Source organism: Rhinolophus hipposideros (genome assembly GCF_964194185.1).
Source record: "Rhinolophus hipposideros genome assembly, chromosome: 16".
Classification (NCBI taxonomy): Eukaryota; Metazoa; Chordata; class Mammalia; order Chiroptera; family Rhinolophidae; genus Rhinolophus; species Rhinolophus hipposideros.
Window position 1 is genome coordinate 16,081,251 of NC_138062.1, and position 24,998 is coordinate 16,106,248.

Below are 24,998 nucleotides of genomic sequence, written 5' to 3' on the forward strand. Positions count from 1 at the left end.
GCAAGAGTTCGATAAATAATTGTTGAATGAATGTTGAATGAATCTATGCAGTTGATATACTGACTAAAAGTTAAATATACATAAAATAAAACAGGTTAAAATTTGCCTTCAATTTTCCCATGTTGCCCAAGCAGAACTGGGCATCTTGAAAGGCATGTAAAGAAATACAGTATTTACCCTTGAAGCACAACGAAGTCACATAGTATTTGATGAATATTGGCGTATAATCTGCCATCTTTGTGCTCAGTGAGCAGACTGACTAAAGGTAATTGGGCAAAACAGGAGCTACTAACTAATCTTACTTCAATCCCGCTGGCCTTGGGTTAAACCACAAAACATTATGTTTACTACACGCTTGTCTGTTTTTACCCATTATTATCATATTCTATTACTAAAAGGCCTTTGCATACATGTTACATGCCCATTTAAATGAGTATATTCTGAATGACATGGGTCACTACTGTACATGCTGACTAATTCTAGCTGATGTCTTATGAAGGAATATCCATCACTGAAGAACTGTGTTTCTTTTGATCACCCTGTTGCCAAAGCTAATCGTTTATGTAGAGATTCCTTGATGTGAGCTGTTAGCATGTCAAAGTATATTTCCTGAAATTGAATACGTGACTTAAATGACATGTAATTTAACTATACTTCTGAAAACCAAAAGATAAATTCATGTAAAATGGTATAATTAAGAAAAAATGTTTACTTAAAAAAAACACACAACTAGCTAACCTGGCTAGTAGCCTAAAGAGCAAAAATCTAAAATTTCCTAATAGTTCATTTCTTACATAGTTTACTATTTGATCTCTACCTTTCAAATGAACACATAAAAGTAAAAATACAGCTGGCCCGGTGGCTTAGGCGGTTAGAGCTCCATGCTCCTAACTCCGAAAGCTGCCGGTTCGATTCCCACATGGGCCAATGGGTTCTCAAACACAAGGTTGCCAGTTCGATTCCTCGAGTCCCTCAAGGGATGGTGGGCAGTGCCCCTTGCAACTAAGATTGAACATGGCACTTTGAGCTGAGCTGCCGTTGAGCTCCCGGACGGCTCAGTTGGTTGGAGCGGGTCCTCTCAACCACAAGGTTGCCGTTTAGACTCCTGCAAAGGATGGTGGGCTGCGCCCCCTGCAACTAACAACAGCAACTGGACCTGGAGCTGATCTGCGCCCTCCACAACTAAGATTGAAAGGACAACAACTTGACTTGGGAAAAAAAAAAAAAAGTCCTGGAAGTACACACTATTTCCCAATAAAGTCCTGTTCCCCTTCCCCAATAAAATCTTTAAAAAAAAAAAAAAGTGAAAATACAATATTAATGAGACTGCATATTTAATGCCTGTATTACAGAGGCCATGCATCAGGGCGGTTGGAAGGTGGGCTTTGGGCCTGGACTGCTGATATGAATCCTGGATCTGTCGCTTCCTGGCTGTAGGTGTTGGGAAAGCTATTTTGTCCACATATTTCTATTTCTTTATAGGGTTGTTGTGAGGAACAATGAGATAGTTATAGCTAAGACACTTTGAATAGTGCTGAGCATAGAATAATCACTCAGTAAGTGCTAGCTATTACTATTAGCTACATACAATGAAAATAAAGTACTGCTATCATACCACATCCCCTTTTGTTGCTAATAGGCTGGATTAATCCAATTTGCACAAATTTGTCAACAATATCCAAATAGTTTCATGTAAAATTACTCCTAAAAAAAGAGAACCTATTATACAGCAGAAGAATGCTTAGCACCTTCTTTAGAGACGCTCGTTTCTCTCCAGGAATCTACTGATTACATACACTTCAGATGTCATAACTGGTACTCAGAGCCCTTAGAGATGCTTCCTGGGTTATTGCTTAAAAAGAGCTCTGAGGAAGCCCACAGCAAACACTGGCTCCAAAGTGTTTCATTATTAATATTGATATTTTGAGAACATGACAAAATTTATGAGAAAATCCTGATTAGTTTACTAATTCTCTGCATTTTATACTTTCTTCAGCTCCATAACCGCCAACACTCATTAGTATGCTCACATGTGTGCGCACACACACATTTATAACTCACATTACCCATTTAAAAAAATGAGATTGCTTCTTATATAAATATATTAACCTTAGTGTTCATGTTTTGAATCCTGTTTTAGGAAAGATTATATTATAATAAAGATTGGTATCCTTACCTTAACCTCATTTCTAGACTTATTAATTGTATGAGATACAGTAGGTATGATACAAGGTCCATTCCAGCCTTATTAATTCTATGATACATGGTAGACTAGTCTTATGTTGAATTTGAAATTGTAGAATATGTTAAGATTTAGGGTACTAATTCAATTCATTCACTTACATTATGGAGAGACGGGCAAACCATGGATAATTTTTTTTCCTAGGTGGATTTTCTTACTCTTTTTTTAATTGAAGTGAAATTCATATAACATGCAATGAACCATTATAAACTATACAATTCAGTGGCATTTAGTGTAATCCCAATGTGGTTAAGCCACCACCTCTCTCTAGTTTAAAACTTTTCATCATCCCAGAAAAACACTCCATACCCACTTAGTAATCACTCCACATTCCGTCCACCTCCAACCCCGTTTTCTGCCTCTCTGCTCCTGCCTATTCTGGATTTATCATATAAAAGGGTCATATAAAATGTGCCTTTTGTGTCAAGTTTCTTTTACTTAAGGAAGTTTTCAAACTTCATCTAAGTTGTCGCACGTATCAGTACTTTGTTCCTGTTTATTGTTGAACAATATCCCATTATATTTATATTTTTATTAAACAATCTGTTTATCCATTCAGCCATTGATGCATTTGGGCTGTTTCCACCTTTTGGATTTTATGAATGATGCTGCTATACCCATTCGTAAACAAGTTTCTGTGTGGGCATATGTTTTCACTTCTCTTGGGTATATATCTAGAAGTGGAATTGCTGGGTCATATAGTAACTTTATGTTTAACTTGAGGAACTGCCAAAATGTTTTCCACAGTGGCTGCATCATTGTACAGTGCCACCAGCAATGGACAAAGGTTCTTATTTCTCCACATCCTTGCCAACACTGGTTTTACATTTTTGTTGTTATCGTTGTTAAAGCCAGCATTGTGGTATCTCAATGTGGTTTTGATTTGCATTTTCTTAATGATCAGTGATACTGAATGTCTTTTCATGTTCTTATTGGCCACTTGTGTATCTTCTTTGGAGAAATGTCTCTTCACATTCTTTGCCCATTTAAAGAATTGGGTTATTTGTCTTTTTGTTGCTGAATTGTAGGAGTTCTTTGTATGTTTTTATCAGATATGTGATTTGCAAATATTTTCTCCCATTCTGTACGTTGCCCTTTCTCATTCTTATAATGTCCTTTGATGTACAAATGGTTTTAAATGTTATAAAGTCCAATTTATCTATTCTTTCTTTTGTTGCTCATGCTTTTGGTGTCAAATCTAAGAATCCATCGCCAAATTCATGCCAATCCTAAAATTCATATGGAATTGCAAGGGACCCCAAATAGTCAAAACATTATTTAAAAAAGACAAAGTTGGAGTACTCACACTTCCTGATTTCAAAACTTATCACAAAGCTACAGTTATCGAAACAGTGTGATACTGACCTAAGGACAGACATATGGACAAATGGAATAGAACTGATTCTAGAAATAAACCCAACATCTATGTTTTTTGATGAGGACGCTAAGACCATTCAATGAGGAAAATAATTTTCTCTTCAACAAAGGGTGTTGGGACAAATGGATATTGAAATGCAAAAGAATAGAGCTGCAGCCCTACCTCACTCCATATACAAAATGAAGTCAAAATGAATCAACCATCTAAATACAAGACCTAAAACAATAGAACTATTAGAAGAAAACATAAGTGGAAATATTCACCATGGATAATTTAAACCCACAGAGAATTGTCCACTCCAGTGCAAGGTGGACTTCTTTGTCCATCGTCACTTTTGCCCAAGGCTCGGGATGGTAGCAGCGCTGATTGACTTGAGTTTTATCTCTTCATTCCCCTATCCGTTAGGGTAGATACTTCATGAGCATTGTCCTGAAAGTCATCAGAAAGAAGGCAGAGAATCAAGAGCCTAGGCTAATCCTAACACAAAGTACAGCTGGCAGTGAGAAATAAAAGTAAAACCCAAGCACACAATTTAAACCAAAGGCACCATTTGGTTTCTAAATTCTTTTTCCAGGTTGATTAATTCTTCTCTTCCACCCCCTCCATTACCCAATAATTTTTTTGTGAGTAGTTAACGCAGTGGTTAAGGGCACAGACGCTAGCTCCAGAGGGCCAGGATTCCAACCGGATAGTAAAGCTTGACCACTGTCTCAGCTGCTTGTCTTTGACTGAATGTCTCTCTCTGCCTCAGCTCCCTCATATTCTGCATGAGAATATCAGTGCCTACCTCGTGGGGTTGTTGCCTAGCAACAGTAAGGACTTCTTAAGTGTGTGCTATTGTTGCTAGGACGGATGGATTAGGCCAGAGAAGTACTTCTATGCCTCCTAAAGTACTGGTCCATGATTATTGAGTTGCTAGAAAAAGCTCATATGGTGGCCGTGATCATGAGCCTTGTAGGCCTCCAACTACAGGGAGTGTGGGGCCCGATCAAGGGCCCCAGCTTCTGTGCTCTGACGTCCATAACTCCATTTGCAGATGACGCACTTCCCACCAGCGGCTCCCAGCCAGTAGCCAAGTGTTACAGGAATCTAAGGGAGGCCATTCCTGGGAGGCACAGGACTCCTCTATGGTAAACTTCCGTTCCGTACTCTTTGACGACCTTGCCAACACTTCCTCAGTCTGAAGGACAAGCTAGACCTTCCAGCCTGCTGTGTCTTTGCTCTGGGTCAGTCTTGAATCATGGTCTGATGGCTCTATCAGCTTTCCCCGGCTCCCTCCCTGTTTTCTCTCACCCTTCTAATCCCATCTTAGTACTTGCTTCTCAGTGGACTTGAAATAACACAGTCTGCCATTCAAAGCTTTCTCAGATGTGGCCTTAACCTATATTCTACCTTATTTCCTACCTCATTTACATCTATCTTCCACTCTTGACAACCCTTTACTTACGGCTGTTGAGCTGGCACTAATGCTATATCCTGTCTAGATGCCAAACCTTGTCTTCAATGTAACAACGAATGTGCCTAATGCTTTCCCAACTCTGCGCCTTTGTCCACGCCCCCTCACTGAGAAAACACTCACCACCTGTCCATTTATACCTATTGGATTCCATTTGTCATTGATCATGCATCTCAAATGTCACCTTCTCTAAGCCTTTCAAGACCTGCCAGCCAAGTATACTCTTTCCCTTTTATAAACCTCCAGGACTTTTGCCTTTGAGCTTTTTTATAACCTTATTAACTATTTCTTACCTTGTAACCTATTACCAGTAACTATTTCTTACCTTGAACCCTCCAAAGTCCCCAGCTTGTATAAACTAGGCGCATCAAATTTGTAGAATGTAATTGAAAAATTAGAGGAATTCTATTCTAGTGAATTTTTTAACTTTCAGGATTTCCAACAGCTCACATCCACTTGGCTTGATATAGCAACAGTGAAGTCAAATGCATAAAAAACAAACAAACAAAAAAAACAAAAAACAAAACAACAACAAAAAACCCCTATGTATTGAAACACTTAGGGCAGAAGGTAACATGTAGTAACTCAATTTTAGCATCTGCTTAAGACTCTTCATCAAATTTGGCTGATTTTTCCCCAAAAGATGACATGAAAGTCTCAAATGGTTTTGGGTTTGTTTATTATATATGAATGTAGACTAGGGGACTAAGAAAAAAGAGTTGTAAAAGAATATAGCCCTTGCCCTAAAGGCTGGCAAGGTCAACATTCCTCCCCTTGGGCTCCTCCAGAAATAGAGAAGGGAGGTCCTGTTATTTAGTGAACTTTCATAGGATAAGGACTATATACGGTAACATGAGAGGGTACTGATGAGTCAATACATAGAGGATCGTATTTCCTCACATATGCCTGATCACCTGTGGTCATTATTGTGGTTGACATGTATCAAGTGCATATTATTCACTTTTAATCCTTACCACAGACCTATTCTCATATAGGACAGGACATTGAGGCTCTGTAAACAAGTCATGTGGTTAGGTCACTGGCCAAAATCTTTGAGAAGTTTATTGGAGATGTCTAAATGATACGCTAATCGTATAAAATTCAATTTCTACCCCCAACCTTACCCCAGTGCTTTTTTGGCAAAGTTCTTGGAAAATTCAGCCCAAGAAAATTGTCATTCCATTGAAGGCAAGGTTTGGCATCTAGCCAGGAAACAGTATTAGTGCCAGCTCAACAGCTGTAGGTAAAGGGTTACGACTCCTTCACTCTGGTCTCTCACCATTTCCAGTTAAGAACATAACACTCAGGTAAGAACTTTTCAGGTGGAAAGCAGGAAGAGGATGGCTAGGGCAAGGATCAGATAGCACCTCCTTGGACGTTCATCTATTAATGATTTAACAAGGGTGATCACATGGGACAACTGTCATTTTTCTCTGCCCTCGTTTTGCTAACAGACCTGAAAAGTGAACAAGATGGACGGGTCCAGCAAAGAGGAAGAGGAGGACAGCACGTTCACCAACATTTCTCTTGCAGATGACACAGGTAAGGGAGAACCTGATGAATTCCAAAACATGCAATTCAGCAACTGCAGTTTTTAAAGCAGCTTTAAAAAAATAATAATATAACTTTCACTGTTTTTCTTATGATGGTAAAACATACTCATTGTAGAAATCTTGAAAAAATATAGCTACAAAAGTAAGACAAAAAGGTGTTATTTAAGAGCTATTTTTCTTTTTCCTTTTCAAATAAGTGATTATTTTAAAAGTGCCTGTGGTTGTGTTACACGCACTCTCAAAAATAAATCAACAAACAAAAATATAAAGTGTCCATTTCCTAAAAGCTCAGGAAACATGACTTCAAAGTTGTTACTAAAACTTGTGATATTTTGTTCAACCATATTCTGTTCAGTTGTAGTCAACTTCTCTATTTTGTAAAATAATTTTATCGTTTCTGAAAAATGAACTAGAATATGTTGCAATTCACTTTAAGAATTATTTCAGAAAAATGTCTGGTTGTACCATGCTGACCAAAGGATAACTATCCTGGAGAAAATAACAATGCTAAATTTGTACAATGTTAACTGAAAACATTTCAAAACTATAAGCACCCATGTCTTGGGCTGTGTGTGTGTGTGTGTGTGTGTGTGTGGCTGGGGTTTTTGTATCCAAGTTCCTTTAGCACAATCCTAATAAGAAGCCAGCAAGACTGCAGCTAAGCAATGGGGTTACTGATTTTGATTAACAGAGAGCAGAGCATGAATATTTAACATCAATAGCTCTTTCATTCAGCCACGCTTCTCCACTTTCTCCCTAAATGCTCAGATTCAAAAAGCCTCTTTCTAAAGTGTGGGCAGACAATTAGCACAAACTGCCAGCCAGCCAGAGCTAAGCTTCCTCTCCTGGCACCGCATAAACAGGCTGGAGGCTTTGGAAATGAAAGAGGAAGGAGCATTTTCAGCCTTTTTGAAGAAGGAAAAGTCCAAGGTTCTGGGGCTAAGGTTGGAGCTATGGCATACAGTTGGCCTTAACATGCTCCCACCAGGGTGTTTTAGAAAATGACAGAGTTGCAGAAGGCAGCGAAGAAAGGAAACAAAGACAAAGGGAAACCTGTTTCTTAGCGTCTGAGAGGCACGATGAGCACGGTGCGTGGGGAGCCCTGGGTGCTGTGGGCCGGTGCAGCTCACACGGAATGCTTGCTTGCTCCGAATTCGCCCCAGCCCAGGATTCTTTCTGGATTGTAAGGTGGCTGGGCCCCAAACCCGGCCCATCGGTGGTGTGGCTGGGCAAGGAGCCTTTGTGAACCCACTCTCTCCTCCTGCCCTTGGGCGCTGTCTCCTCCCTGCCATCTATGTCTCATCTTCTGCCACCCTCACACTCTAGTGCAGACAAAAGGGGTGTCCAGTCCCCTGTGGGCAGTGGTTTTGAGAGGGGCTCCGTCGGAGCTGCTTGCTAACGGAGACGGAGGTCGTGGGCAGAAGGACTGGGTAATGGGGAAGGGGTCCTCCCGGGCTGGTCGTGGGCCTGGTGGCAGCCGAGGGAGGGCTCCAGGTCTGCTCCCACTCTCCAGTCCTCGTCCTTGGTGAGATGAGTGGCAGAATCTTAGGGTACAAAAGGCCTTCCCGGGACAATCGGGCATGGTGGCAGCGGTGGGGGGACGGCTGGTCCTAATGTGTGCTGTTTCAGTGTTCCGAGATGGCGACTAGAAACTGTTCATACGCTGGTAACAGAAAGGAACAGCAGCATCCTGGCTTTGGCTTTTGGAGATAACTGTAGCAATTTGATGCAAGAGGTTCTTGGTTTTTGATAAATAAAAATAGGAAAACAAATTATTAGGAAATAAAGGCAGCTTGTTTAGCAGACATCACGGAGTCTATGCAAGAGTAAAGCATTAAAGGGTATGACTTATATTATTAAAAAGTTTAGTCCAATTTCTTACTTTTCTTTTTATAATATATAATATACTTGTATATAATATATTACTATATATTACTATAATAATATATTACTATATATATTATATATATAGTATCTATGTATACTATATATACATTACTATATAATGTATGTTTTATATATCATATATAAATATACACATATATGAAAAGGAGGCTCAGAGAAGTTAAGTCACTTATATAAGTCACTTGTATGCACAGGCTAGCTGCGTGTTGTACTGGAAACTGCTAGATATGGAGGCCATAGGAAAGGAGATTTTATTTTTCCTTCTGAGTGGACTGTCGTGCCTCAATTAGTCTGGTGCCGATTCCCAGCATGGCTGCTCCAGACGGCCACTCTCCTCCCACCGCCACCGCCACCCACCATCATGACAGGGTTTCTTTACTCATTCAGAGGATGGCATGAGAAAGGAGAAAATATTTGCTCACTCTGGAAAAAAGGTTTTATTGGGAAGAAGACTGAAGGCATTAGTTAAACTTCGGTTTATCTTTGGGTTTAATTTCTTTAGGTAACCTTACTTCTTGTTAGTGTGGTGGCACGAGAACTGGCAGTGACAGCATTTATTCAAATCACAAACCAGTTGTGCTCCCTAAAGTCATTTGTAGGTTAGTTGTATGGATTTCAGAGCAAATATCTCCATAGACACAAGGTTATAAATGATGGGATTCTAGACCAGCCTTAAGTCCATGGTTTCCAAACTATGTGCCAAGGTGCCCCAGGGAATGGCAGCAAACCCACAGGGCCCCATGGGGTGTGTCCACCTCAATCAGACACTGTGAGAACAACTAGAGGTTGTGCACAATGTCACATTAGCCTGAGTGGCATTTCTTGAAGTGACATCTCTTTCGATGCTGGCTTTTCTGTGGTTGCTGTGATAAAAGCAAGTTCTGTGTAAAAATCAACGTAGGGCAGACAGGTAATGAGGGTGTCAGTTTAAGAAGGCTGGAGAAGTTGTGAACTGCCCAAGAGGAGCACATAGCCCATAAGTAACTGTGTTTATTTAAGAATGAAATAAAAAAGAAATGGAAATTTCCTTCAGTTTAGGTGCAGTACTTTTTTCAAATGGTTACTAAGTTTTAACGCTATAAATACTTATTACGATATTTGGACCTAGATACTTATTTCAGAGACCTGTTTGGTATTCCTTTTGGCCTTGGAGCGCTGTGAAAAAGTTACTTAGATTTAAAGGTACTGTGAAGCAAGGTCATTGGGAACCTCGGGTCTAAGCTATGCTGTCACCGGACTGGCCTCCCTTCCGGGTGGGAGACGTACAGTGCAGAACAAACATTTGATAACATTGATCGCGCCTTCCTTCCTGTGTTTCTGCTCCCCTGGCTTAGATGCTACCTCACTTCTCAGGTCCTCCTTTAACCTGTCTCTCATCACTCTCAGACTCTTTGGGGAACCCCTTTCAAGTGTTTCCCTAAGATTCTGCCCTTGGCCTACTTTTCTTCTCTCTCTAGGCACATTCTCTGGATGAACTCATCCAGTCCTAGTTCCATTCTCACTGTCCTTGCTATGAACCAGTGAGTAAAGCAGAGGCTGCAAATTCAAACACTCTTACGGCCAGGCTATGCATTTGGTGGGATGCAGGCAATGGTATATCATTTCCTTCGATTTCCAAAATAAGCTATTGAAATTTCAATTCTTTTCTCAGCTTATTGGGTTTTTATCATGCATCTTTTTTTTCAGTTTTCTTAAAAATTTTTCTTTTAATGTGGTAAGAGCACTTAACATGAGATCTACCCTCTTCACAGATTTTAAGTGTACAATACAGTACTGGTAACTCCAGTCACAATGTTAGCCATCAGATCTCTGGATCTTACTCATTTCACATACCTGACATTTTATACCTGTTGATTAGCCCCTCCCCTCCCTCTCCCTCTCCCCAGCCTTTGCAACCATCATTCTACTCTTTGCTTCTGTGAGTCTGAGTATTTCAGATACCTCCTATAAGTGGAATCACACAATATTTGTCCTCTGTGGGTGGCTTATTTCACTTAGTCTGATGTCCTCAAGGATCATCCATGTTGTGGCGTCTTGCAGGATATCTTTCTTTTTAAAGCTGAATAATATTTTGTTGTGTGTATATACCACATTTTGGTTTATCCATTTATATATTGATAGGCATTTAGGTTGTGTTTGTATCTTAGCTATTGTTGAATAGTGCAGCAATGAACATGAGAACGCGAATATCTCTTTAAGGTCTTGATTTCAATTCTTTTGGATAAATATCCGGAAGTGGGACTGTGGAATCATATGGTAGTTCTATTTGTAACTTTTTGAGGAACCGCTATACTAGTTTCCATAGCAGCTAGACCATTTTACAGTCCCCCCAATAGTGTAAAAGCGTTCCAATTTCTCCACATCCTCACTAGCACATGTTGTCTTTGTTTTTTGATAGCCATCCTAATAGGTTTAGGTGATATCTTAGTATGGTTTTGATTTGCATTTCCCTGATGATCAGTGACATTGAGCATCTTTTCTTTTATATACCTGTTGGCTATTTGTATGTCTTCTTTATGGAAATGTTTATTCAAGTCCCTTGACCTTTTTTAATTGGGCTTTTGGTGCTTTTGTTATTGAGTTGTAGGAGTTCCCTTGATGGTTTGGAAATTAATTCCTTATCAGATATATGATGTGCAAATATATTCTCCCATTCTGTGGGTTGCCTTTTTGCTATATTGATCGCTTGTTTTAATATGCAGAAGCTTTTGAGTTTGATGTCGTCTCACCTGCTTATTTTTGCTTTTGTTGCCTGTGCTTTTGGTGTCATATCCATAAAATTATTGCCAACACCCATGTCATGGAGCTTTTCCTCTATATTTTCTTCTAGCTGTTTTGCAGCTTCTGGTCTTACATTTAAGTCTTTAATCCATTTTGAGTTTGTTTGTTTTGTGTGTCTGTGGTGTAAGATAAGGGTCCAATCTCATTCTTTTGCAGGTGGACATTCAGTTTTCCCAGCACTGTTTATTGAAGAAACTATCCTTTCCCCATTGGATATTCTTGTCTCTCTTGTTGAAGGTCAATTGACCATATATGTGGGGATTTATTTCTGGGCTCTCTATTCTGTTCCATTGGTGCATATGTCTGTGTTTACGCCAGTACCACACTGTTTTACCATATTTTCCCGAAAATAAGACCTAGCCGGGCCATCAGCTCTATTGCATCTTTTGGAGCAAAAATTAATATAAGACCCAGTCTTATTTTAATATAAATATACTATATTCTATTATATTGTAAAGACCTAGTTTTATATTAAAATAAGACCTGGTATATAATATAATATAATATAATATATTATAATATAATATAATATAATATAATATAATATAATATAATATAATATAAAAGACTGGGTCTTATATTCATTTTTGCTCCAAAAGACGCATTAGAACTGATGGTCCAGCTAGGTCTTATTTTTGGGGAAACATGGTAATTACTCTAGCTTTGTAGCATATTTTTATTACACTGAAATCAGGAAGTGTGATACTTCTAGTTTTGTTCTTCATTTTCCTCTCAAGATTGTCTTGGCTATTTGGAGTCTTTTGTAGTTTCATATGAATTTTAAAATTGTTTTCTATTTCTGTAAAAATGGGATTTTGATAGGATTGCATTGAATCTATAGATTGCTTTAGGTAGTATGGACATTTCAACAATATTAAGATAAGGGAACAAGAAAAGTTTACTTTTCTCTTAACTCTACTGTAAGAAAAGCAATAGAGCAATTGTTATGGCAACCAGTGCCGAGCCTCAGGGCCAGGGGTCTGGCCAGGTGAGGACTCAGGTTCCCTGGAGGGCATGTGCCCTCCTCAGAGAGCAGAGCTGCTTCCCACTTGGAGCTGACTATTACCATGGAAGACTGGAAATGCAAATTAGCAGAATTTTCAAGAGACATTAGAAGTACAGAATTTTTTTGGTGCAACTTCCTGATTTTTCCATGTTTTTCACCTAATTCTAATTTAAAAACAGTATCACAAGATACTGTTTTTAAGGTCCAAACAAAACACATCTGCAGGACAGATATGACTGCAGAAGAAAATATTTTCAGACTTCTGTTCGTTAATCTTTATCACTTGTGTTTATCTCCCTTCTGAGTTTCTGATTCGTAATCCAACTGCTAGACATCTAGATATGTCCCAAGTGTCAAATGAACTCGTCTTCCTCACCCCTACCCCCAAATCTGCTCCCACTCTTGAGTCATAATATTAATGAATGGTCCCACCATCCACCCAGTTCCTTAAGCTAGAAATTCATATGTATGTCATTGTCCCATTCTCATCTCCCACAATGCAATCAATCACTGATTTCTGTTGACTTGACCTTGAAAAACATTTCTCATCCAGATAAACCTGGCCTTCTCTATCCCTCCCACCACCTCCCTGATTAAGGCCCTCATTATCTCCCACATAAACCATAGAATCCACTGCCCTACTGTCTTCCTATTTCAAGTCTCTTCCTTTCACATCTCTTCTCCACACTGACCATGTCACTCCCTCTTTGCAGAGAAAAATCAATGCCTCTCATCCCCTGCTGGATAAAGTCCAAGACACTTAGCATGGCATTTATTTAAAGTCTCCCTCTTCCTGGCTCTATGTATCTCTTTAGTGTCATTTCCTGCCACACAGTTTGGGCTTAGCTGGAAACACTGAATGTTCCATGCACATGCTGTCTATTTCGTGCCTCTGATTTTATTCCTGCTGCTCTCTTTGCCTGGAATAATACCACTCACCCTTCTCTTGCCTGGCTAATTCCTACTCTACTTTCAAGAAGTCACTCAGGTGTCACCTCCTCCAGGAAGCCTTCCTTGACCTTTGTGGTTTCCTTTCTCCTTCCAGAAAACCCCAAGCTTATCTCTACCTATGTTTTTCTCACAGCATATTGTGCTTGATGGGTATGTTTCCTACCCACCAGACTGTGAGCTGCTATTGGACAGAACCCAAGTTTTACAGTGTCTGTTACTTCTAGCACAGTGTCTGGCACATAACAGACACTCAATACATTTTTGCCAGACAGTTCTGACTGAGTTTATGTGTATATTGGGGTGAGGGCCAGATAGGCAGACCATCCCCTAACTGAGAATTGACTCCTATGGTCAGCTATCCTAAATTATCTATACATTTAAGAATTTCTTTCCTATCTCCACTTCTTGTTCAGTTTACTGGTGCTTTCAGAAAACATTTTTTGAGCACCTAGTATCACATGCCAGGTAGTAGACTGGACTCAGCCATTTGAAGACTTGACAGCATAATGTGGCAGGAAGGGCTTGAACTTTGGAAGCAGAAATGCCTGACTTTGAACCTGTTAGACTTTGAGCAAGTTATTTAACATCCTTGAGTTTCCTCAGTTGCAAAACGATCTAAAACTATGTCTCAGAATTGTTTGGAAGATTAAATGAAATAACAAAGGAAACTTCTTCAACTCTCGTGGCCTACAGTAAGTGTTCAGTACATTTTAGTTCCTCCTCGCCCACTGCTAGGAGCTCACACACAAGTTGCTTTAAAGGCTCTGACATTAGTTCACATCAGTTGTAGCAACAGTGTCCTGCGGACGTTCGCTGCTCTGTGAGGCAGGACTGCTGGTGGCTCCTCCTGATGCGGGGGGCTTGCGGGAATGTGAGGTGATGTGAAGAATCGCTTTACACAAGAGCATGACTCTTTTCTGATAAAAATCATACAACTCCACTTTTTCCTCTTCATCTCGGCCCTCACCTCTTCCCCACCGATGTTCTTCCCGTTGCTGTTCTCCTTGATGTCTTAGCCTTCTTCCTGACTCTACTCTAAAACCTCTCCTGAATAATATTCCAAGCTACTTCTGCATCTGCTTTTGGCCTCAGCCAATTGGCCCTCATCGTAAGGTTGCAATAAGCTTCCCAGAGAAGTGGCACAATTGTCGTGTGCTTTTTATTTGGTTCTGCTTCCTACCACTATACGGAAAACATGACGATAGCCCCTCACGCCCTGCTGTAAGCAGCCTGAGTTTGAAAAGCTTTCAGAAGGGCCATCTGCCATCCCCTCAGCCAAGCAGAAGATCAGACAGGAGGCCCTGCATTAGTTAGCACTCCAAGTAAAAGGTATCAAGGGTCTGTATTCCCTTTCATCTCCCCCTCCATTATAATACAGCTAAAGAAGGAAATAGACTTGTGGCTACCCAGCTGGGAGACACACGGAGCCCAGCAGGAGTCTCATCTGCAAAAAGGGAGTAGGCCTCTCTCTCTGAAGGTGAGTGGAGCCAGTGTTTGCAGCCAGCACCCAGCTCCCTAGTGTCCACTGCACTGTTGTGAATGGCTTTGCCAGGTTACACTGGACCTCTTGCGAGGATACTGTGCAGAGGCATGTCCCCGAGTGGAGGCATTCGTAACTAAGTAACAAGGAAGAGGCAAGTGTCTGCCTAGTGTGCTGGTCGGGAGCGGTAAAGCTCTCCCTCCCTCATCTCAGTTTACTCCCTCCAATGAATATGGCCATGAATATTGAGTTAAGAGTATTCAAACATCCTTTCAGATGTCAAAAAAAAGATCACCTCAAGTATGGTAGAAATTTCTTTCTTAGTGGATTTGAACAAGTACAGTCATTGCGTCAACAATGGCAGTAAGTTTCAGCAAATCTGAATTGGCATTTGGGATTCATATAAGTACAGATAATGACCTTGGTGACCCTGAGTGAAATATCTGTCCTGTAAGCGGAAGATAGTATAAGCAGTGGCATTAAGAATACCTCTCTTGGCCCAGCAAAATGCCTTAGAGATTTAACGTAAGAGATTCAATATGAAAAAAGGAGATTAACTCTGCTTCTCAGTAGTTTCTGAGAGTGGGATGGCTCTGGGGTCACCAATGTATTACTAGAAATTATAAGTGTTCTTTTTGTGAGAGAAAAAAATCTTCAATCAGAGGAAATCCACTTAACTGAAATAAATGATCTAACATAATGCAAAAAGTAGTTTTAATAAACAAGCTTAAGAAATGGAGTGGTAGGGCAGTATGTAAATGTTTTTAGTAATTTAGTGTTCTCTAATTTTCTCATCAAAGGATAAGTATTAATATTTTGATTCTTCCTTTAAAAGACAAACCATCTATCAGTGGCCGTGTATCAGCAATGTGTTTATGTGTTTTTTCTTCTTCATTAGATTAGCCACCCCCCACAAAACAGTGAGTGAGAATTTTCTGTTAAATGTATATAAAATCATCATAATTGTGCTAATTTCTTACTCATGAGAAAAATCCAGAGGAGATCTAAAAAACCAGGGGTGAATTTTATTTTCTGGAGCTCACAAGCCAAGGAGATACTGGCCTTCCCCGGATCTTTTTCCTATTTAGAAGGAAGTCAGGTGGCTATTTTCCAACACGAGGATCTTCATTTTACAAAGGTCCCCACTGGCTTGGGTCAGTGTTGGACACATCTCCCCTCACAGGCCTCCTGCCTGCCTGACTCGTTGGGAATTTGAGAGTCAGAGCCTTTCCTTAGAAACCCTTGGGGTTCCCTTGAGGACCCCTTTAAAGTTTCTCTTTGAGCCTTCAAAGAGAATCTGGAGTAGAGAAGAAGAAGAGAGCTAAAAGAACAGGACAGACAGGATGAACCAGCTTCAGCTGTGCTCCTCAATGCTAGGAATAAAAATCGAAAATGATCCAAAAGCTACGAGTGACCCTACTGGAAATGCTACGTGCTCCAATCATAGAACTGGAGTTACTGCAAAAGCTGTTCCAAATAGGCATGTTTTGCTTTCACAGATACTTGAGCATTCATTTTCAATTCTCAGCATTGGAAATGGAACGGACTCAGCGACAGTCTACATGCATGGTCCCGAAGAACAGTGTCTTTCCTGCCACCTTTCTGTTAGAGTGACCTGGGTCTCTCCTCTACTAGCCTTCCCAGGGAGCACACAGCCAACAGCCGCCTCCTCTCAGCCCTTACAGGCTTTCTTCCCCCATTTAATCAGTGTTCCCTTGTTTCTCCTCACACAAGTTTCATTGTCAGCTTAATGACTTTGGCTCAGCGTATGTAGCTACGCACAGACGTGGTTCTTTCATTGCTGGTAGCAGGACATTAGTAAAAGCTGTTTGAAAAAGCTTGCATTTGAAAACACATTCTTTTTTTCTTATCCCTCAGAAACTTCACTACCTTTTTCTGGCAGACAAAAGACTATTATTATTTGTTCACCCATGTGACTATTTTGCTTTCATTTTCATTCTTGGTGGCAAGCTTAGTGCATTTTTCTAAGATCACAATAACTATTTAGGAAGCTTCATTTATAAAAATATTTAGAAGACTTTCTTCAACAATGTTTCTTATCCTTTTTTAAAATTTAAAAATTTAAAATGGCTTCAGTTTTATGATATTATGAGGTTGGACAATTAAGTTCGCAAACTCATCCTAGAAAAAGTGCTACATACCTCATTGCTGAATATCACTATGGTCACCTTCGATGCCCCGTGGGAAGTTATGCAGTGACACCAGTGCCTAGTCCACCCTTCAAAGCAATTTTGGAATTCTTTTTCTGGAATGGCCATCAGAGCTGTCGTTGTATTACCCTGATGACCTGAGGGTCATCAAAATGTCTTCCTTTCGATATTTCCTTTATATTCGGGGAAAGAAAGAAGTCATTGGGGGCCAGATCAGGTGAGGAGGGAGGGTGTTCCAATACAGTTATTTGTTTACTGGCTAAAAACCCCCTCACAGACAGTGCCGTGTGAGCTGGTGCATTGTAGTGATGCAAGAGCCATGAATTGTTGGCGAAAAGTTCAGGTCGTCTAACTTTTTCATGCAGCCTTTTCAGCACTTCCAAATAATGAACTTGGTTAACTGTTTGTCCAGTTGGTACAAATTCATAATGAATAATCCACCTGATATCAAAAAAGGTTAGCAACATCATTGCAACAAGTTCGTGAATTTAATTGTTAGACCTCGTAAATGTTCACTATGGATTCCTGTCCCTTCTGCTTTAAAATAGTATAACAACAGAATTTCTGTCAATGAGCTGTAATTGGTGTATGATCTGAGAGACCCAGGCACAGCTGACAGTGACTCTTGGCCCCTAAACACCAAATTTCTCAGGCAATGCCTCTCCGTGAAGTATTTAGTGATCGTCGGGTACATAATTGTCCAGGCAGAGCCTATATTTCAAGGAATTTCTTAAAGAACAGGTTTTGGAGAATGTTTTTTACTAACACAAACAGTAACTCCTTTATTGGTCCATTTTGTAAATTGGGACATTATCCTTTTCCCATAATATGTAATTATTTGACTGGGAAAGGCATTGGCAAATTCATAGCTGATTCATAGCTAACTTTTTAATTTTTTAAAAGCAAACTGTGTGTGTAATATTTCTTTCATGTTCTAATGATTACATCTTTAAGAGTTTGGGTTTTTTTAAAACATTTTTTGGAAGGCAGAAAAACTAAAGCAAGTGTTGGAGAAAGATGATTAATCAGCTGTCACTCTAGTTTTCCTATAGGTTTTCAACTCTGGTGATGATTAGAAAATCAGTTGGTTTCTTTAGAAATCCTAATTAACTCTTGGGATACTTGATACTATCTAAAAAATAACCCATCACTCGTCACAAAACTAAGAGAATCGCAAAATTAAATATTTGGGTTAAGCCCACATTTTACTAACTAGCCATGCATGTCTTAGATGAACAATGATAACAACAAACATTGATTGAGGACTTATTACATACCAGGTACCATGCGGAGAGCTTCACATACATTATCTCATTTGATCCTCACAAGTATCGTGTGATAAATATTATCCCTGTTTTTCAGATTGAAAATGGGGGCTCAGAAAGATTTAGTTACTTGTACAAAGCAGAGCTGGGATTCCAGCCCAGGTCTCAGGGACGTCAAAGCCTTTGTCAAATGACAATGCATCAGGGTAGAAATTACTAGATAGATAGCAGAACTGCATTACACTGACGAGGTAGAAGCAATAAGGTGCCTGCATTGTAGGTATTGAATAATGAAATATGGCCCCCTAGTTATGTTATGAGGTCAGTGTTTCAAAAATGTAATCATAGAATCAGAGGGCAAGGAAAGCCCCAGAGGCTCTCTGACAGTATTGGAATATGTTCAGACAAGAAAGGTAGAATATAAAGTTGTATCTCTGATGTGATTACAACCATGTGAAAGTTATTTATGTATGTTGACTAGGATGGGAAGAGAACTTGGAAATGCCTTAGTTAATTAATAAATTACTTATTAGTGTGAAGGGATAACAGGTTATTACATTTTCATGTTATATTAATACTATAATTGTTTTCTTAAAAAAGAAGATTAACATTAAAGTTTTTCTAACACGTAGAAGCAAGCTATTAATCCTGATACCAGTGCTGGTTTTGAGAGGCATGCGAAAATTCCGGTGCTAGCATTAGGGACATCTATCAAAACATCACTACTGCCCTTTGCAGTTTCAGTGATGCATGCAAAACATTGTCTTGGAAAAATGAAACGTAGAAAGTGGCAAATTTAGTTATAAAACACACAGGCTCCGAGGGTGGAGAGTGAGGGACATGGGACATAAATTGTAAAGGCCACACTTCAGCACAGTCATGTCTTATTTGCTTTACTTTTGTTTTTATTTTGAAACAATCTCAACTTCCCCAAATCGGCCAGTATGCCAAGAAGGATTGTTTTTTCCCTGAGCAATTTGAAAGTAAGTTGTCAAACCAATGCCCTATCACCCTGGGTACCTCAGTGCCTATTTCCTGCAAACAAGGACTTTCTCCTTCACAATCGCATTGGAACCTACAAAACCAGGACAGTGACAGCCATACATGACTCCCACCTAATCTTCCAAGTGCACAGACGTTTCACCGGTCGTCTTGACAATGTCCATGATAGCAAAATCATCCGGTTTGGAGCCACACACTGCATTTACCTGTTTCGTCGCTTTACCCTCTTTTGATCCAGAATAATTCCTTAATTGACGCTTATGACCTTGATACTTCTAAAGATTAAAGGGTAGTTATTTTGTAAACTGTTTCTTAATATTAATAAGTTGACAAGACGATCACAGAAATGATGCTGTTCTCATTGCACCCTGCCAGTCGTATGTAGTTTCTACTTATCCCTTCTGAGTGAGATGAACTTTTGGTGCCTTGATTATGGGGGTGTCTTACTCCATTTTATCTTAATAATTAGCAAGCATTTGGGGGAAGAGATCTTTTGAGACTATGTAAATATTCCATCTCAATGCTACCTAAGGAAAAAGCACACTCCATAAGTGAATAATAAACAAAGGACATACTAGCCTTAGCAGCAATATTTGTATATGAACAGTTCATAAGACTTGTCAGCAATGATTTTAACTATCCAGTAATATTCAAGTTGTAAGTGCTTAAACCTGAACTTATCTGAGTCAAAGACTTCCCTCCATGTCCTTAAAATAATGAGACTAAAACTTTTCCAAAAAAGTATTCAACTCAGGTTAGTGACGTTATTACTTTCTTTCTAAACTCATAAGACAACAATACAATAGGCAGAGTAGTCAGTGGCTGGAGCAGAGAAGCAAAAAATGCAAAGGTCAGGCCATGAGATCAGGATAGAGAGAAGAAAAGGGGTCCGAGTACAACACAGAGGTGAGAGAGGAGGCAGGGGGAGAGAGGGTGGAGGGAGGCACAGCAGGGAGAAAGAAGGCCACAGAAGGCCATCAAGAGAGGAGGAAAGACACGGGAAAGACAAAACATAATGGTCAAAACAATTTGTGGAGGAAATGGGGAAAAAGGGAGAAAAATGAATTAAAGCTGCTCCTACGACGCTACCTCTCTAGAATATTAAAAATGAGACCAAACAGGCTGGTGTTTTACTTTAAATGAGGAGGAAGCGTTATGAGAAACAGTACAGAAATGACAAGAACAGCTCTGTTCTGTCTCCCCATTTTGTCAAGCTGTTATAGCTGATATGTACAAGTTCAGATCATAATCCTAATGTGAGTCCTGAATTGGAGAGCTCTGTGAAAATACCAACGTTCGGTGTAGTAACACCCCCATCTTCTGAGGGAAATGAGAGGTAACAACTTTGGCAAGGCCAGCCATGTGATAACTGGAGCACATGCTGTCTACACCGGCCTTCTACGAGCATTCAGCGGGCCTTCAGTGCCAGAGGAGCCCCGCTTCCAGCTCCAAGCAGACACGCTGGACTTACAGCCTGAGCCAAGCGCCTGGTACACAGCAGGCTTTCATGAAATATTTGTTAAACATTTGAATGAGTAAAGGAATATTTTTCCTTGTTGGCCATCCTCTATCTCACTTGTGGAGAGTAATTTACAAGAGAAGAACTGAAGTCAGTGTAAGTGAGAATTGTAAGGACACAAGGCAGTAGAAATAGAATCTCTACACACTTGATTGAAATACTACATAGAAAAGATTTTGCGATCCTATGTAGCTCTTCCTCTTCTCCTTCTCTAAGGATATAAAGGAGATTATAACCCACTCAATAAATTAGGAAACCATGAGTCTATTCTGAAATAAGCAAAGTTTAATGTGAAATAGAATATTTACAATCTCAAAACATCTCTCCCACCCAAAGACTTGCTAATTAAGAGAAAATGGAGTAAGACACCCACATAATCAAGGCACCAAAGTTAACCTCACTTGGAAGGGATAAGTAGAAACTACATACGACTGGCAGGGTGCAATGAGAAGAACACAGCATCACTTCTGTGATAGTCTTGCCAACTTACTAATATTAAGAAACATTGTACAAAATAGCTATCCTATAATCTTTAAAGTATCAAGGTCGTAAACGTCAAGTAAGGATTGAGGAATTGTTCAGGATTGAAGGAGGCTAAAGCGACATGATGGGTAAATGAAGTGTGTGGCTCTAAACCAGATGCTTTTGCTATCATGGACATTGTCAAGACGACCGGTGAAACGTCCGTGCACTTGGAAGATTAGGTGGGAGTCATGTATGGCTGTCACTGTTTTGGTTTTGTTAGTTCCAATGTGATTGTGAAGGAGAAAGTCCTTGTTTGCAGGAAATAGGCACTGAGGTACCCAGGGTGATAGGGCATTGGTTTGACAACTTACTTTCAAATTGCTCAGGGAAAAAACAATCCTTCTTGGCATACTGGCCGATTTGGGGAAGTTGAGATTGTTTCAAAATAAAAACAAAAGTAAAGCAAATAAGACATGACTGTGCTGAAGTGTGGCCTTTACAATTTATGTCCCATGTCCCTCACTCTCCACCCTCGGAGCCTGTGTGTTTTATAACTAAATTTGCCACTTTCTACGTTTCATTTTTCCAAGACAATGTTTTGCATGCATCACTGAAACTGCAAAGGGCAGTAGTGATGTTTTGATAGATGTCCCTAATGCTAGCACCGGAATTTTCGCATGCCTCTCAAAACCAGCACTGGTGTCAGGATTAATAGCTTACTTCCACATATTAGAAAACTTATTTTGAATCAATTTCCCCACTAGAGGTCACCAGTGTACCATCTCAAAGAGAATACATAAATATGGTCACCAGCAGTTCCCTAACTATGGCCCTTAAATGGCATTCAGGGTGGCTGTTAATTGATTCTGAATATCTTCTGACAGTTGTCGGAGACATATGTCATGATGGGGTGACATCAGTGGTCACTCTACGTGATGTGCTGTGTGTGTCTAATGCTCTGTAAGCGTGAAGAGCCACAACTGAAACCGTAAGGAAAATTACTTCTCCCAGAGATGTGATGAGGGGCCATCAGATAATTTGACAGAAAGTAATGTGAGCTCTGAAGTGAGAATAGCACAAACATGTCTGCTTTTTATGAGACAGAAAAAGTCAGGAGCCAGAGAAAAACATTTCATTCATTCAACCAATATTTATGGACACACATGTGCTTGGCAAGGAGGCTACATTATTGAAGAAGATCAGTGGCTGCCTTCAGGGATAGGAGGTCTCCATTCAGATACGATTAGTGCTTACAGACCACCATGCCAGGCAACTTTCCCTCAGATTTTCTTATGTCACCTTCCCAAAAGACATTTAGGACAAGCGGCATCAGTCCCATATTTGTAGATAGTCACTTGCAATCCAGCAAGGGCCAGTGCTTTTTGAGTTGATGACAATTTTCTGAGGTGACATTAACAGCAGACTGTACACCTTTTACATCAACTCCCAAACTGAAGCATAGAGGTGCTTGCACAAAAATGTTAAAATGCCGAGCTGGGTTGTGGCCAAATGATGCTTGCTAGAAAAAAATATTAAAATTTAATTGAACGTAAAACCCTTGGATGGGAGAAACAATGTTCTCAGTGCAATTAATTTCCTGAAACATGAAGACCCACAGAGCGCTCCTCTGAAGAAACTTGTGTGGATGAGAAGGGTGGACTCCACAATACCTCTGAAGGCTGTTATCAATTTTCTCCCAAAATGAAGGCTGCATGATATTTTCTTATAATTTGCTTCACGTAGTAGATAAAGAAAACCTGCGTCAAACTCCAGAACTCACAATTCCACCATCAAGGACGAGCAGCAAGAATTCTAGGCTTCTACCATAACTCGAGGATCTATTTCTTCTGCAACTTTAAGGGGGCTTGAACTGATTTCAATGGATGTCGTCAGCCTTTAGACAAGACACGCAGGCCATTCGTGAGCAGGACACAGGCAAAGCCCCAACCCCTTAGGAGCAAGGCTTTCTCTTATTTTCTGGTGTCTCTAGAGAAGAAAGGGAACACAGCCAAGTCTCTGCTTCAAGCTGGGGAAGCCTTTATCTGCTTTTGCTGGGATGAGGGTGTTTAACTATCTTGGCAAGGATTAATTGTAACCATTTGTTTTCCAACAAGCCACAAACAGGTGCTTCTTTCTGATCTTTGCAAAGTTTGGTGAAATAGTGAAAAAGAAAGGGTAGGGGAGAGCTACAAAATATGACTTGATTTATTTTTAAAATAGTATTATTATTGTGCTATTGACTTCTGATGCTTCTTCCATTACCAACTACTGTAGTCCTCTTCCTTTTTTACTTATAGGCATCCCAACACTTTATGAGACATTTTGCAGTATTTCCTTTGAGATGATTGTATAAGGAAAGAGGAAGAAAAATAGGACTTTGTCACAGAACTAAAGAGTATTGGAGTTAGAGGTTTTGGGGTGAGGCCATCTGCCATAGGCCCTGAGTGTCACCAGATGCTTTTGCTGCCATGCCAAGAGCACAAGGCCCTCTCTGACCTTTACCTGGGCCATTTCTCAGGGTGTGTTTGCAGAGAGCCACCCCAAAGCATGAGGGATTGCCTCCCCCCGGCTGAACATAGAACTTGCTTCCACTTGCTGTAAAAGCAAGTTTCCCTGAGCTCAGCACCCCTCTCCTGTTCCATAACGCACTGCGTGTGCAGGCACCCATCTGGGGCACTGGCTCTCCACCTTGGGACTTGGGGAACAGAAGCAAACCCGTATAAAGTAATGTTGCTGGTAAGCAGTGAGTAACAGAGTCCTTAGACGGACCAGGAATCTCATTTCCTCTTTCGGCATCCATGAAATCGCAGCAGGCTAACTTATTAGCTTGTATGTCATGCAAAATCTCAGATCCTGACACAGCCTGACAGAACTCCCCCAAGTTGATTATTTTTAGTGTAAACAGTTACCTGGGAAACAGAAAACTAGGAGGATTATGCTTGTGTATTGAAAGTAAGAAAATATATTAGCAGCCTAGCATTTTAGAGCCTTCCTAGCAACTCATGTGTATTCTTTTATAAAATACTAGTTATCACTGTAGCTCTGACTCCTATGCCCTTCAAAGAATCACTTTGTCTTATTAAAACAGAATCCCCTTTATGCTCCCAGAGCCCAATGATTAGTCTTGATTTTAAAGCAGATTATTTTATAATAATTTAGTGGAACATGCACCTCGCTGAAATGATTGATAATGGTAGGTTCATGTACAGAGAATCACAGAAACCTCAAATCATAAAAAGCTAGAATGGAGTGGTTCTAAGAAATCAGGAAAGCTTTCAGAACCTATGGCAGGTACGTTGCTAAGGATACAATGGTCAGACACAACCAAAGCATCAAAGGTTCACTTCTAAATATGGGGAACAATTCACTATCACTCACTGGTAGTGATATTTGATTAATTCCTCAATATTGTTTTATTCAATATTAGAAAAGCAGAATTAACTCTATTCTAATCCCTCATTTGACGAAACCTGTTTATATATAGTAAAGTTACCTCCTCCACAGGCTTATGGTCAATTTCAAACATTTAGAAATTCTATAGTATCTATACCTCATAATAAACACTAAAATAAACTTTCTAACTAGTAAATATATGAAGAATTGAATGAGCAAATATTGGTTGAGCCAGAACTGGAACCCAGGTTTGCTCTTCTTCAGACCAATGCCTGTTGCAGTTTTGATAGATCAGGGTTTTCCAAACCAGTCATTTGCATACCAGCGTTACCGTTTTGGCATAGTAAATTAATCATTTAATTAACATCATTTCTGAACTTGGCTTTGTTCTAGGCAACCACATCTGCAAATTGAGGCTTGGTTGTATTATT

The 24,998-nt window shown here is 40.0% G+C and overlaps 1 protein-coding gene and 1 long non-coding RNA gene across 5 annotated transcripts in view; one reads left to right on the forward strand and one right to left on the reverse strand.

Annotated features, from left to right (window-relative positions):
- Positions 1–24,998, reverse strand: part of LOC308509602 — a 147,276-nt gene that overhangs the window by 114,947 nt on the left and 7,331 nt on the right. The gene's annotated exons all lie outside the window — the stretch shown is intronic.
- The window catches only part of SCOC (short coiled-coil protein), a 63,659-nt gene that overhangs the window by 25,521 nt on the left and 13,140 nt on the right, over positions 1–24,998 (forward strand). For 3 of the 4 annotated variants that reach the window (XM_081077810.1, XM_081077812.1, XM_081077811.1), the window contains exon 2: positions 6,531–6,618. In XM_081077810.1, coding sequence (XP_080933936.1) covers positions 6,549–6,618 — 70 coding nt within the window. In that variant the 5' untranslated portion in view covers positions 6,531–6,548. Of the gene's footprint in view, positions 1–6,530; positions 6,619–7,564; positions 7,718–24,998 lie in introns of those variants that run through there. The other variant, XM_081077813.1, reaches the window with a different exon arrangement.